Source organism: Engystomops pustulosus, chromosome 10 (assembly GCF_040894005.1).
Source record: "Engystomops pustulosus chromosome 10, aEngPut4.maternal, whole genome shotgun sequence".
Lineage (NCBI taxonomy): Eukaryota > Metazoa > Chordata > Amphibia > Anura > Leptodactylidae > Engystomops > Engystomops pustulosus.
In genome coordinates this window covers 2,277,209-2,290,508 of record NC_092420.1, presented here as the reverse complement: position 1 = coordinate 2,290,508, position 13,300 = coordinate 2,277,209, and the positions used below count along the sequence as shown (strand labels likewise).

Sequence of the window (13,300 nt, the reverse complement as noted above, 5' to 3'; positions counted from 1 at the left end):
TGAAAGTGGCAGCTGCTGGTGCCCGATGCTCACAGCGCAAATACTCCCGTGTAAGAAGATGTTTAGATGTGGGAGAAGCTAAATCCTTAATCTGAATCAGACAAAGTCTGAAGTAAAGGTTTGAGGCAGAAGGGGCTTGGATAGAAGGGTGTGAGAGGTCCTTTGTCTACATTTACCCCAAATACGTCCAGTAAAGGCCAGAGCTGCCAAAAGCTTTGACATCAGAATATCCACCAGCGGCCCAATAGCAATGCACTAGGATGTGCTGGAGGTGGCCAACATTTTTCAATCTTTGAATACCAATATTAGTATATAGGACCAAAAATTACCATAAACCATACACTATAACTCCAATTTGGTAAGACAATTATTCCAATCTTTAGTCACACACAATATGACAATCAAAAATCCACAAAGACAAAGGTGTGGTGGCCTCATCAGTGAAACACATCTGCAACCACTGTACAATGTCCACGTAAACACAACCAAAATATACAATTTTAAATGTAAATGGTCACATTACCCACCCAAGACCACCACCACAGCACCCGACGTCCGTGGGGGCAGGACCGAAGTTCCGGAAGACCCATCACACGCACACTGGGGCACGTTTACTTACCCGGTCCATGCGCAATCCCTGATCTGGACTGTCCGACAAGGATGAACTCTGCCACGATTCATGAACAGGTCCACCGGAGTTCACCTTCTTCTTCCAGGTGGACTTGCCACACCATTTTTTCCGTTGCGTCCGCCGATCTGGAATTTCATAGGAGGATTCGGAGCTGCCGCAATTCACTTACAGCGAGCTCCTGATTTCTTGAATGTGTTGCTTCCCCGCTCAGGTCCGCCAGAGTTCACCTGCTTCTTCCTGGTGCATGTAAGTGCTGATCTTGGTCGACTCCTCCTTGGCCCTCATCCCCATCGCACATCTTTTTGGTAACACTCATTGGCATTGGCTTGTTTCTAGATCTATGCACTTTATTCTATCACTGGTTTGTGCCGGCATGGACGGATATTATGCACAGTAAGTGCACAGATTGTTGCACACCCTCATGCTAGATCTGGTGGCTGTGGTGACCCTACCCCAGCTCACATACACCTGCCTTGTGTTTATATTTTGGAGTTACTGTTGTGGGGTTTGTTTGTTGGGGGCCCAGGTCTGGATGACCTGACATTATCAGGTGTCAGGCTCCAGTTGGTTTTTTATTCATGGGTGCCCTGGGTTTGCATCCTTTTTAAATGTCTTAATCCTTTTTGTCCTATTGACGGTTGCTTTATGTCTATATATGTATTGAAATAAAGTATTTTTGTTTCTTGCTACATGACACATGCTCTCTTGTCTCTAATTTGCAGTGCTGATCTTGCGACACAAAACCCTTTTTAAATTCTGCGGTTTGTCCGAATCCGTTGGGTTCTGTCGCATCCAAGCCGGCGCCGATGCACCACAATCCGGTGCAAAATGGAAATATTCTGGAAACCAGATGAAAGTGAGCCCCAATATATCCTGATCAGGATTGCGCCAGATTCATGAAGAACGTGATCCAGAAATCCATTGAGAGGCATCTGTAGCACCCTCCACTTTGTGTAAAATGTCGGGTCATACAGCAATGGCAATGTACTGTGTAAGTACCTTTCATTGTTAGGTGGGCCGGACTACCAAGGCATGAGAGCAGCACAAGAGGATTATGGGAAGAAGATGGGAGGAGTTAAGAGTTAGTAGAAGTAAGATGACCTAGAGGAGACAGGCAGGAGAGTCTGGGGCTTTGAGGAGCCCGGCCACAGCAAGACAGAGTGACTCAGCACAACCAGCAGGGTGCATGTGAGGAGGACATTGAGGAGGACATTGAGGAAGACATTGAGGAGGACATTGAGCAGGACATTGAGCAGGACATTGGGGAGGACATTGAGGAGCACATTGAGGAGGACATTGAGGAGGACATTGAGGAGGACATTGGGGAGGACATTGGGGAGGACATTGAGGAGGACATTGAGGAGGACATTGAGGAGCACTTTAAGGAGGACATTGAGGAGGACATTGAGGAGCACATTGAGGAGCATATTGAGGAAGACATTGAGGAAGACATTGAGGAGCACATTGAGGAGGACATTGAGGAGCAAATTGAGGAGCACATTGAGGAGGACATTGAGGAGGACATTGGGGAGGACATTGGGGAGGACATTGGGGAGGACATTGAGGAGGACATTGAGGAGGACATTGAGGAGCACTTTAAGGAGGACATTGAGGAGGACATTGAGGAGCACAATAAGGAGCCAATTGAGGAGGACATTGAGGAGGAGCTGACCAAGGTGGTCGCTGTCCCTATAGTAAAAGTTCAAGCACAAGTTTGAGAGTTGTTTCTTTTGGTGCCGCCATCACCACAAGGCAAGTGACCTCCTCCTCTATCCATCCCCAGGGATCCAGCCCTAGTCAGGAAGAGTTAAACATCATGCTGACCTACAACAGTGATCTCCCAGAGGCGCAAGTCAGAGATTATCCCGACTGGTGCCACAAACTATTCCCCTACCAGTCCTGTCCTTTTTCAGTGAGCACTGTGTGTTGTGGCCCCTGGTGCCCCGATCAGGAGAGAACCTCGGCCTGGGGTAGGGGTGCGACACATCCGTGGAAATCACTTAATTACAAAAAATAAAACACAAACCCAATGTGCAAGAGCCCTTACAATTAGGGCAAACACCAATTATCGCAAAAACCAGGGTTGGATTATCGGTTGCACGCCATGGTCCTCATCAAGGGAGGCCTCCACCAGCAGCAATCGACGGTGCCGGAACATACTAGACTCAGACATTAATGCTGGAAGTGATGTGCACACTCCCAGGGTCACATGACAAGTAAGCAGGAGGCCCCACCTCTTCAGTGACATCACACTCCCAGGATCACATGACTAGTGGATAGCCCTGCTGGCTGGCTTAAGAAGGTCTTACTATTAGCTGGCTGATGGATGTCTTACAATTGTCTATGAGGATGAGAGGGGACACAAGAGCTTACAGTCAATGTGGATGATAGGGTGACACAAGAGCTTACAGTCTATGAGGATGAAGGGGTGACACAAGAGCTTACAGCCTATGAGGATGAGGAGTGACACAAGAGCTTACAGTCTATGTGGATGAGGGGAGGACACAAGAGCTTACAGTCTATGAGGATGAGGGGGTGACACAAGAGCTTACAGCCTATGAGGATGAGGAGTGACACAAGAGCTTACAGTCTATGAGGATGAGGGGGGGCACAAGAGCTTACAGTCTATGAGGATGAGGGGGGACACAAGAGCTTACAGTCTATGAGGATGAGGGGGGGCACAAGAGCTTACAGTCTATGTGGATGAGGGGAGGACACAAGAGCTTACAGTCTATGAGGATGAGGGGGTGACACAAGAGCTTACAGCCTATGAGGATGAGGAGTGACACAAGAGCTTACAGTCTATGAGGATGAGGGGGGGCACAAGAGCTTACAGTCTATGAGGATGAGGGGGGACACAAGAGCTTACAGTCTATGAGGATGAGGGGGGGACACAAGAGCTTACAGTCTATAAGGATGAGGGGGGGACACAGGGGCTTACAGTCTATGAGGATGATGGTGGTGACACAAGAGCTTACAGTCTATGAGGATGAGGAGGTGACACAAAAGCTTACAGTCTATGAGGATGAGGGGGTGACACAAGAGCTTACAGTTTATGAGGATGAGGGGGACACAAAAGCTTACAGTCCATGAGGATGAGGGGGTGACAAAAGAGCTTACAGTCTGAGGATGAGGGGGGACACAAGAGCTTACAGTCTATGAGGATGAGGGGGACACAAGAGCTTACAGTCTATGAGGATGAGGGGAGGACACAAGAGCTTACAGTCTATGAGGATGAGAGGAGACACAAGAGCTTACAGTCTATGAGGATGAGGGGAGGACACAAGAGCTTACAGTCTATGAGGATGAGGGGGACACAAGAGCTTACAGTCTATGAGGATGAGGGGGGCACAAGAGCTTACAGTCTATGAGGATAAGGGGGGACACAAGAGCTTACAGTCTATGAGGATGAGGGGTGACACAAGAGCTTACAGTCTATGAGGATGAGGGGGTGACACAAGAGCTTACAGTCTATGAGGATGGGGGGGCACAAGAGCTTACAGTCTGCAGAGGAGGTGAGGACACAAGAGCTTACAGTCTATGAGGATGAGGGGGGACACAAGAGCGTATATTCTATGAGGATGAAGGGGACACAAGAGTTTACAGTCTATGACGATGAGGGGGTGACACAAGAGCTTACAGTCTATGAGGATGAGGGGGGACACAAGAGCTTACAGTCTATGAGTATGATGGGGACACAAGAGCTTACAGTCTATGAGGATGAAGGAGGACACAAGAGGTTACAGTCTTTGAGGATGAGGGAGACACAAGAGCTTATAGTCTACGAGGATGAAGGGGTGACCCATGGTCTATCCTAGCCTTCTCAAGACTACTTGAGCCATAGTTTACATAGATCAGGATGGCCAACCCTGGCTTCCTTTACAAAATCAGACAGTCACCGTTTAAAGATAGCCTGCAAGGAAGGTTCACACCAACTCAGAGTCATCCGAAGCTTGTGGAACTCCATGCACTCCTCAGTAGAGCATTTGCCTTGTTGGAGGGACAGGAAAGGAGAGTCTGCAATTGAGGTCAGCATAAATACATCCCAAGGACTGGAAAAATTGATCCAGATGTCAAGTCCTGGTCAATCTGCACCAGGAGTAACTTTAAGGACATAGAATTTGGGGATTTGTGCGAGAGCATGAACTCAGCCAACTCAGACACTGGGAACGGACAGGAGACAGAGACAGTAAGCCCAGAGACTAAGCTCTCTTCTCAGCTGCCCGACCTTCCCTTAGCAGTAAGAGACGACTAGATGACTAGTTAAAGTACAAAACATTGATAGGAAGACAAGAAAAAGAAAACGAGAAAAATATTCACCAGATCCAGGACAGAACCAAGAGGACAAAAAAATTACTAAATCACAAGGCAAATGGATAGTCTGAATAAAAGCAAAGAGTCACAATACCAGGATACAGAGAGGTACTAAAGTTCTTACTAACTAAAGAAAGCAATGTACTAGGGGCAAGTAGACCTCTTATGTGATGTCCCAGCCCCAGGGAGTGATTGGTGCAGAACTCTGAAATCCAGATGAGAGAGAACAGCAAGAGTGATGGGAGTGGAGGGAGAGGTTAACTATTGATTACTCGGAGCAGAGCTCCAGGAGACTGATGGGTTTTGCAACCAGCGAGTATAAACCAGTGTTCACACTAGCAATGTCAGAGCGAAACACAATGGGGCTCATTTACTAAGGGCTCCGCGGCCGCACTTTCGCCGGGTTTCCTGACTTTTTCCGCTTTGCGCCGAATTCCTCCGGGATTTTGGTGCACGTGATCGGATTTTGGCGCAATCGCGCCAGCTTTCACGCAACAGAAATGGGGGGGCATGGCCGATTGAAAACCCGACGGATTCGGAAAAACCGCGGAATTTAAAAAACCAAGTGTGTCACCAAATCAAGCACTCCCATGCACCGAGAAGAACCAGGTGAACTCCGGCAGACCTCGACACAGCAGCGACACCTGATAGACATCGGGCACACAAACTTAGTGAATCGCCGGATGACCCGAATCCTTGTCAGAGAACGCGCCGCTGGATCGCAACAGGACCGGGTAAGTAAATCTTCCCCAATGACATAATCATTGCATCCTCAGCCGTACTTTACATACAGAGGATGATGTTATTTGTATTACATAACCAGGATTTTATAGGGTCCTCTGTGGTACATGACCTGGATATTATAGGGACCTCTGTGGTACATTATCAGGGTATTTTACGGACCTCTGTGGTACATGATCAGAATATTATAGGGTCCTCTCTGGTACATTATCAGGGTATTAGAGGGTCCTATGTGGTACATGATCAGAATATTTTACGGACCTCTGTGATACACGTTCAGGATATTATGGGGTCCTATGTGGTACATGATTTGTGTCAGGTTTCCATGGAGAGTAAAGATTTCCATACGATTGTTGGTCACTAATTGTTTAATCAGATATTAATATTCATCATGTTATTTAGCGCTTACTACAATCTTATCTGCCCTGGACTGTAGGTACCTTGATGTACAGTATATAACATCTATAGTGATTCAGAATATATAGAGGAAGGTAGAGAGATCGGGTTATGAATACTGTAGACTTGTTTCCAGTCCATGATGTCATAAAAAGATCCAGTGATGTCATGAGAAGATCCAGTGATGTCACAGCGGGGTCATGTGACTGAGGTCAGGCTTCAGGTCATGCAGGGATTATTCTTATTCTTGTCATGGTCATAGGATGATGCAATATGGCGGATCCTTCATGCTAGAGACTTGTCTGCGCCTGGTGATCTATAGATGCGATTTGTCTTCATCAACGAGAGAGGAAAACTTCTCCAGTCGTACCTACAAATACAACAGGACACCATGAGCCTATAGGGGTCATACTGTCACAGGAATGGATGCTGGATCCACAAGAACATGAGCTGCACCAGGCTGACGCTACCTGTGCCATATGCATCTATGGGGGACGTATAGCTGGATATACGTCCCCATACATTATTGTGTGGGACATTTATAATTTTAGCGTCATCTTGTGTGATAAAGGGACCTCTGGGTTGGGTGTGAATATTTTCTCTTTGCCTCGCAGAGAGATGCAGTTTTTGAGTGTAGATAAGGATTTGTGGAGCTCATGGTGGACTTCATATCCTCAAGCTCAGAAGGACTCAGAAGGAATAATATGAATAATGGAACAAAGCAATGGTTTGCCTTTTTCTTGGCTTTTCTATAAAAATCAGGTAAAAAACAGGTAAAAAACATAAAGCTGCTTTTTATATAAATGACTGAAACTCCTTTGGTTGGCAGCTCGTTGGCTACCAGGACAGATGAGTCATCTCTACTATTCTAAACTACATGACATGTTGACTTTTCTGCTTCAAAACAAAGTGATCACCAAGGGCTTACAGCTTTCCTGCTGTAAAGATAGTGTCCAAGAGTTGGAGGGAGGAGCGGAAATGTCTAAGATAAAGTCTATGGTGCACAGAGAAAGATAGAACAGTTGTGCAGAATCACAGACTGGGACGGAAGGATAGAAAACAGGGAATCCCTGATGCTTCCCTATGCTGTGCAGGAGATGTCTGCATCCACAGTTCTGCACAGACACAAGGCTCTCCTGCCAGCTACATGCATCACAAGGTCACCCCCTACCAGAGTTATGAGGGAGCAGCAGTTAAAGTCCATAGAATTTCTTGTGTAAACACCCTAAGGTCTCACAGGAATAATTAGCACAGATAGAGGAGAAGACAGCAACTGCAGGGACAGGCTATACTGAGAAGGATAGCAAATAAATTGCTGTATATAGGTAATTAAGGTAATAGGCAAAGTTGTCCTACATCATTATTGATTTTTGAAAAAAGATACTATCAAAGTTATGCTTTAAAAATTTTCTTAATGATGACCCTGTGTTGGACTGGAACGAGGACCCTATGTCTTCTCCAGTAAGTTATGTTTCGTTCCATGTAGAAGCCTCATCAATATGACACTCACCATGTGATCTCTCTGTATGATCAGCGCTCTTAAGCCGCTGACGACTCTTTACATTCTGCTCCGGGTGACAGAAGATGATGTAAAGTTTTGGCACAAAGAGACCTCCGAGTATGACGAGACCGCAGAGACTGATGGAGGCGCAGAGAGTGGTGACCTGAACCTGTAGGAGATACAAGAGATACAATGTCATCACAGAGGGTCTACACTACAGCCCCCAACAGTATGGAGACCACAGAGGATGATAAGAGCGCAGAGACTGATGGAGGAGCAGAGAGTGGTGACCTGAACCTGAGGGAGACACAAGAAACACAATATTAGCAACAATGTGTAGACCTGTCGAGCTCATAAAAGTGGAGTGTCTTCCCAAAAGAAGGAAAGGATGTACAAGAAGTTGAAGGTGGTCTGACCACTGAACATTACTGAGTTTTGAGTTAATGAAGTAAATATCTATTCTAAAAGTTCAAAGTGAAAAAAGCCCTTCAGCTTAAAGTGGACAGTCAAAGATTGATACGAGCTATGAACCTCCATGATGTTATTTATAAAAAGACACTGAGGAGGAAAGTAGAATCTGAAATTCACAGATTACCTGCCCCAAGTATACATAAGAATATAAAATGTGAGATGTAATTTACCTTGGGATGATCAGAGGTGACATAGTAGACGGGCACGGAGGACAACCAGATGATGCAGGTGGTGTACATGGTGAATCCAATGCATTTGGCTTCATTGAAGTTTTCCGGATACTTGCGGGTCTTGAAGGCGTAAACTGTGCAAAGGAGAATGAGAAGAACATTGTACACCAGGGAGAGCAGTATCCTCATGTCTCCTGATTTACAGTTTATAGTTATATGTTTATCTGAAGATGGGATCTCAATGACCTCAGCCGGGTCTACAATCAGCCATATCACCAGCCCCAGGATCTGGCAGGTGATGAGGGCCAGGCAGATAGACAGCTGGGACGCCAAGTTGATGTAACGCGGCGGTGCAATCCCCTTCTGGGCGCTGTTGAAGATGCGGGTGATACGATTGGTCTTGGTCAATAAGGCAGAATAACAAATAGCGAATGATGTGGCAAGTCCCAGGCGTCGGAGACCACAGATGACAACAGAAGGATGAGCAATGAAGATAAAAGTCATGATATAGAGGAGCAGGACTCCACTCAGCAGGATGTAACAGAACTCTCGCCCCGAGGCCTTCACTATTGGGGTGTTGTTATTCCATAACAGGACTCCGCCCACAAAGATGGTGGAAAGTATTCCCAGGCCGGAGAAGCAGAGCGATCCGATAGCCAGTCCATCCCCCCACCGGATGAAATCCATGCAACTATTGCGATCTCTGTTGAACCGGTATCCAGTGTTACACTTTTTGCATGTGAACTCATCCATTAAAACCTCATTTGGATGACACTTGATACAAACCCAACAGCAAGGATTTGCCTGGTCAATGATCTTCTTGTTATGTTTACCACAAGGTTTACCACAGTGAGATTCAGGCGGTGTGTTATCTTTCCACATGCTTTGACTGGCATTGAGTGTCAGATTCTCTGCCCAGGATCCAATCTGCTGGTACTGGTGGTGACCATTAATCTCCTGGACACTGAAGATGTTGTATCTCGCGGGTCCATCACCAGCTTCATCAAATTTCACCATGTACTCAACATCCAGAGGAATGAATGGAGCTGAGGAGGAAAAACAATGCTTCAGTTGCTAGAACTTCCAAAAACATGGAAACTATTCCATCCCCTCACATCAGAGGTAAAGTCTCTTCTTCTAGATGTGTAGAGACCCCAACTTTAATTTCGGCAACCTCCATGCGGCAGCTCTACCTAACCCAGACATATTGCTTGATTGGCAGCAGAGCAGGAACCTCACGCCTCTAGCAACTAGACCTGGCTGTGATTAGCGAGGTGGACAACTGAAGGACACACATGGCCAATCATAGCCCTGCCTAGTTGCTAGGGGCTGAAAGCTACCTGATACATCTGTTATAAAATAAAAACTTGTACTCATTATCTAATTGATGATTCTGCAACCTCCTAATATCCCTTCCAATTCCTGGTCACACGTGGTTTGCATTTACAAGCGCAGCACAAACGACTGGGGCAAGTCTTGGCTCGTGAAAACACTGCATGACACCGGATGCTGGTTATGGATTGCATGTGGCTGGATTGTATTAATTGGACCGCATTGATCGGATCGATTGGATCACATTGACCAAAGCCCTTCCCGGGGCATGTGCCAGGTGTGACGGCACACACAGGGTTTGCTACAGAAAAGTTCAATTCAGCTCTGCGGCACAACTCTGCCCTGTGAGGGTCTCAGCACTTATAACTACCTGTCGCCCTGTGCTGTGCCGGACTTTACGCACAATGGGGCTCATTTACTAAGGGTCCGAACACCGCACTTTCGTCGGGTTTCACGAATATTTCTGTTTTGCGCCGAATTGTCACGGGATTTTGGCACATGCGATCAGATTTTGTCACATCAGCGCCGGTTTTCACGCGACAGAAATCGGGGGCCTGGCCGTCGGACAACCCGACGGATTCGGACAAACCGCAGAATTTAAAGAAGAATTTGTGTCGCAAGATCAAGCAGTCACATGCACCAGGAAGAAGCAGGTGAACTCCGGCGGACTTCGCGCAGCAGCGACACAGGAAGGAACTCAGAGGCACGATCTTAGTGAATCGCGCCGGACCCGAATCCACGTCGGACAACGCACCGCGGCATCGCGACAGGACCGGGTAAGTAAATGTTTATTCTTGTTTATGAAATTGCACACGTTGTAGGATTACTTATGTGTCTTTAGAAGTGCCAACCCCTGATGAAGCCTTCATGGTAGGCGATAAGTGTTGGGCTTCTATTTCTTTATTGGACGGTACCTGGTAGTATTGATTATACAATAGCCACCTTACATGGTCTATTTGTGGCATCTTACTTAGTTTATCTATGATCGATTACGTGTGTTTATTTTAGATAACATTATTATTCATTTACATCCCGCATCAACTTTATATTTATCTATAAAATAACACGAACCTGCAGTTAACCCCCAAAGAGGCATAATAATTTAACCACTTGTATAAACCGGTGCTTCTGCTGATATCAGAATGCGTGTAGTGACACCATCAGGCACCTGCCCCAATAAATTTATTATTTTTTGGGCCATTTTAAAATGTGTACATAGCATATCTTAAAAGGCTACATTGAGTTCTGTTATTACAATGGGTTTTGCTACCATGGAGTTACACGTGCCGCACACATTGGGGCAGATTTACTTAACTGGTCCATTCGCGATCCAGCGGCGGGTTCTCCGGCGATTCACTAAGGTAGTGCGCTCAATGTCCACCAGGTGTCGTTGCTCCGCTGAAGTCCGTCGGAGTTCACTGAAGTTCACCAAGCTAGCCTGAGTGCAGGTAAGTGCGTGTCAAGCGACACATTCTTTTAAAAAAATACAGCGGTTTTTCCGAATCCGTCGGGTTTTCCGTCGGTTTTCCGTCGCGTGCATGCCGGTGCTGATGCGCCACAATCTGATAGCGTGCACCAAAAACCCAGGGCAATTCAGGGAAAAACGGTAATATTCGGGAAGCACGACGGAAAAACGTGATTCGGGCCCTTAGGATATGACCCCCAATGTAGTTACAGCAGTGACTTTACTAGCTGTAACTAGTTGGTTTTAAAGAGCTATAAATTGGTTGGTTATGGAAATGTATTCATGATGATTGGACAACTATGATTCAGGCCCAAATTATTTGGTCTAAAACCCTGGACTCGGAAGGTAAGCTATTCTCATTAATAACCCTGGACGTCCCATTCTCACCGGTAAATTTTGTCTTTCTTAGAAACGTCATGAAGGTGTCATTGTGCTCCCTCACACAGTCCGCGCTCATATTGGGGCAGGTGGAGGAGGACATGTTCTGCAGGGCGTGAGCGATGGCGTACACTGTGTTCACTATGAACATGATCTGTGGTGAAGGTTGGACATCTTTGGGAAGAGTTAAGGGTGGTTTTTTGGAAGTTGGAGGAATGAAAAAATCTTCAGAAAACAACTTTTGGTTTCTAAAATTGGAGGCGTTTGCTACCATTTTTGCCTGTAGATATTCATTAAACCTCTGCAGTGGATAAGACTGGATGTCCACAGAGATGACACGTCCAGGAGCCTTGTTATATGTCTCCAAAATCTTCTCTGTTAAACCCCAGGGAGCGCCGATCACCCAGGTGAAGGAGGCATTAAGTATAGTAACCTCATACAGGAGATAATCGAGATCCAAAAGATCAACAAACAGAACCACCACATGGGCCCTGGGGTGACTCTGCAGGTTCTTGATGTGATCTTCATAGTCATCAGTTTTGCATTTTATTATAGTGGTGGCAAAACAGACCTTATGCTGTTCTGCTTCTTTCTTGAATTCTTTCATGGCTGAAGAAAAGGTGACATCAGAGGATGACATAACGGAGACATACGTCCAACCATGATGGATGAGGAGGTCTATAATAGCTTTAAACTGATATTGGGCAGAGGGCACCATGTGTAGGAAGAAAGGATCGTTGGTTTGTTTGAGATCTGGCATTGAAGTGGTGATCACCGGGATTTTGGCATCTTCAAGGGAATCAATAACCTAAAATAATACAAATGGATATAACGATGAGAAGAGAAGAAACCAATGACAAAAAAACAACATAACCCCCAGGATAGAGAACAAAACTCCTGTTTTAGGAATGAGACATCTCTCATTTAAGAACTAGAGATCCCTTTATTAGAAGGACCTCACAATGATCGGGTATCATACCTCATCAGATAAATAATCTCTTCCAGTATCAATAAATGCCCCAATGGTCTTTGATGTGATGACATCTCTTACTTGTGGTCTAATATTTTTGCGACCACAGAGGAACTTGAGGGACGGGACTAATTTTATCCCTGGAAGAAAGGTGGAGTTTGCATTAATTTCTTCTGTGGCGAACCTCATGGCTTCCATCAGCTGCACATCTCTGAATCTGTCATAGAGCCATTCATGGAACACAAAACATCCATCGTGAACTATGAAAAACCCAGCAATCTCCAGTTCTGCTTCTGTAGATTGGTCTCCTCCATGACTGCATAGAAATGCCAGTGATAGTGAAGTCCAGAACAAGGCAGCCATCACATGAAAAGATCCGGACCTCAGAGGTCTCAGGAGATGGGGAGAGAACTTCTTGTGCTCAGTTGGGACCTAAAAACAAAAGACATGGAAGATCATTAACCGTAAAATCTATACACATTGGAAGGAACTTACTAAGAGCGGCGTTGTAGACCTTAGTGTGCAATCTCCACTAGGTTGGACCAGTTTAGACCAGGTCTGACCTCTCGGATATAATCTGCTATAATCTGCATTGGTCTTCTGGTGGAGCCTGTGGTAAAAATTCAGCTTCACATGACTCTGATCCTTGTCTGCCGACACTGACCTCTGACCTCTGCCCAGTACCATGTTTATGTGCTGCCTGCTCCTAACCTTTAGCTTGTTATTTCGACTCTTCTGGGTTTCTGCCAGCCCTAACCTCCAGATTGTCTGTGACTACATCTTGTTTATCCCCCAGACCTGCCTGGTCTAGCTCCAGACCGGGAACAACACATGAGGTAGCGGCCTTGTAATTCTTGTAGTAATCTTCATTTTGGTAATTGTCTTGTTATTGTGTTCTGATTAGGTTATAGCTTAGTTCTGGTGTCAGATT

General features: G+C 45.9%; 1 protein-coding gene across 1 annotated transcript; it reads right to left on the bottom strand.

Annotated features, from left to right (window-relative positions):
* Window positions 1-6,100: 6,100 nt before the first annotated feature.
* LOC140104625 (metabotropic glutamate receptor 2-like) lies at window positions 6,101-13,056 on the bottom strand. The gene is made up of 6 exons (XM_072128242.1): window positions 12,865-13,056; window positions 12,379-12,801; window positions 11,409-12,207; window positions 8,225-9,270; window positions 7,593-7,752; window positions 6,101-6,452 (listed from the first exon to the last, which is right to left on the bottom strand). The coding sequence occupies exons 1-6, from the start codon at window positions 13,054-13,056 to the stop codon at window positions 6,421-6,423; spliced, it is 2,652 nt and encodes an 883-aa protein (XP_071984343.1). The 3' UTR covers window positions 6,101-6,420.
* Between the last annotated feature and the right edge of the window lie 244 nt (window positions 13,057-13,300).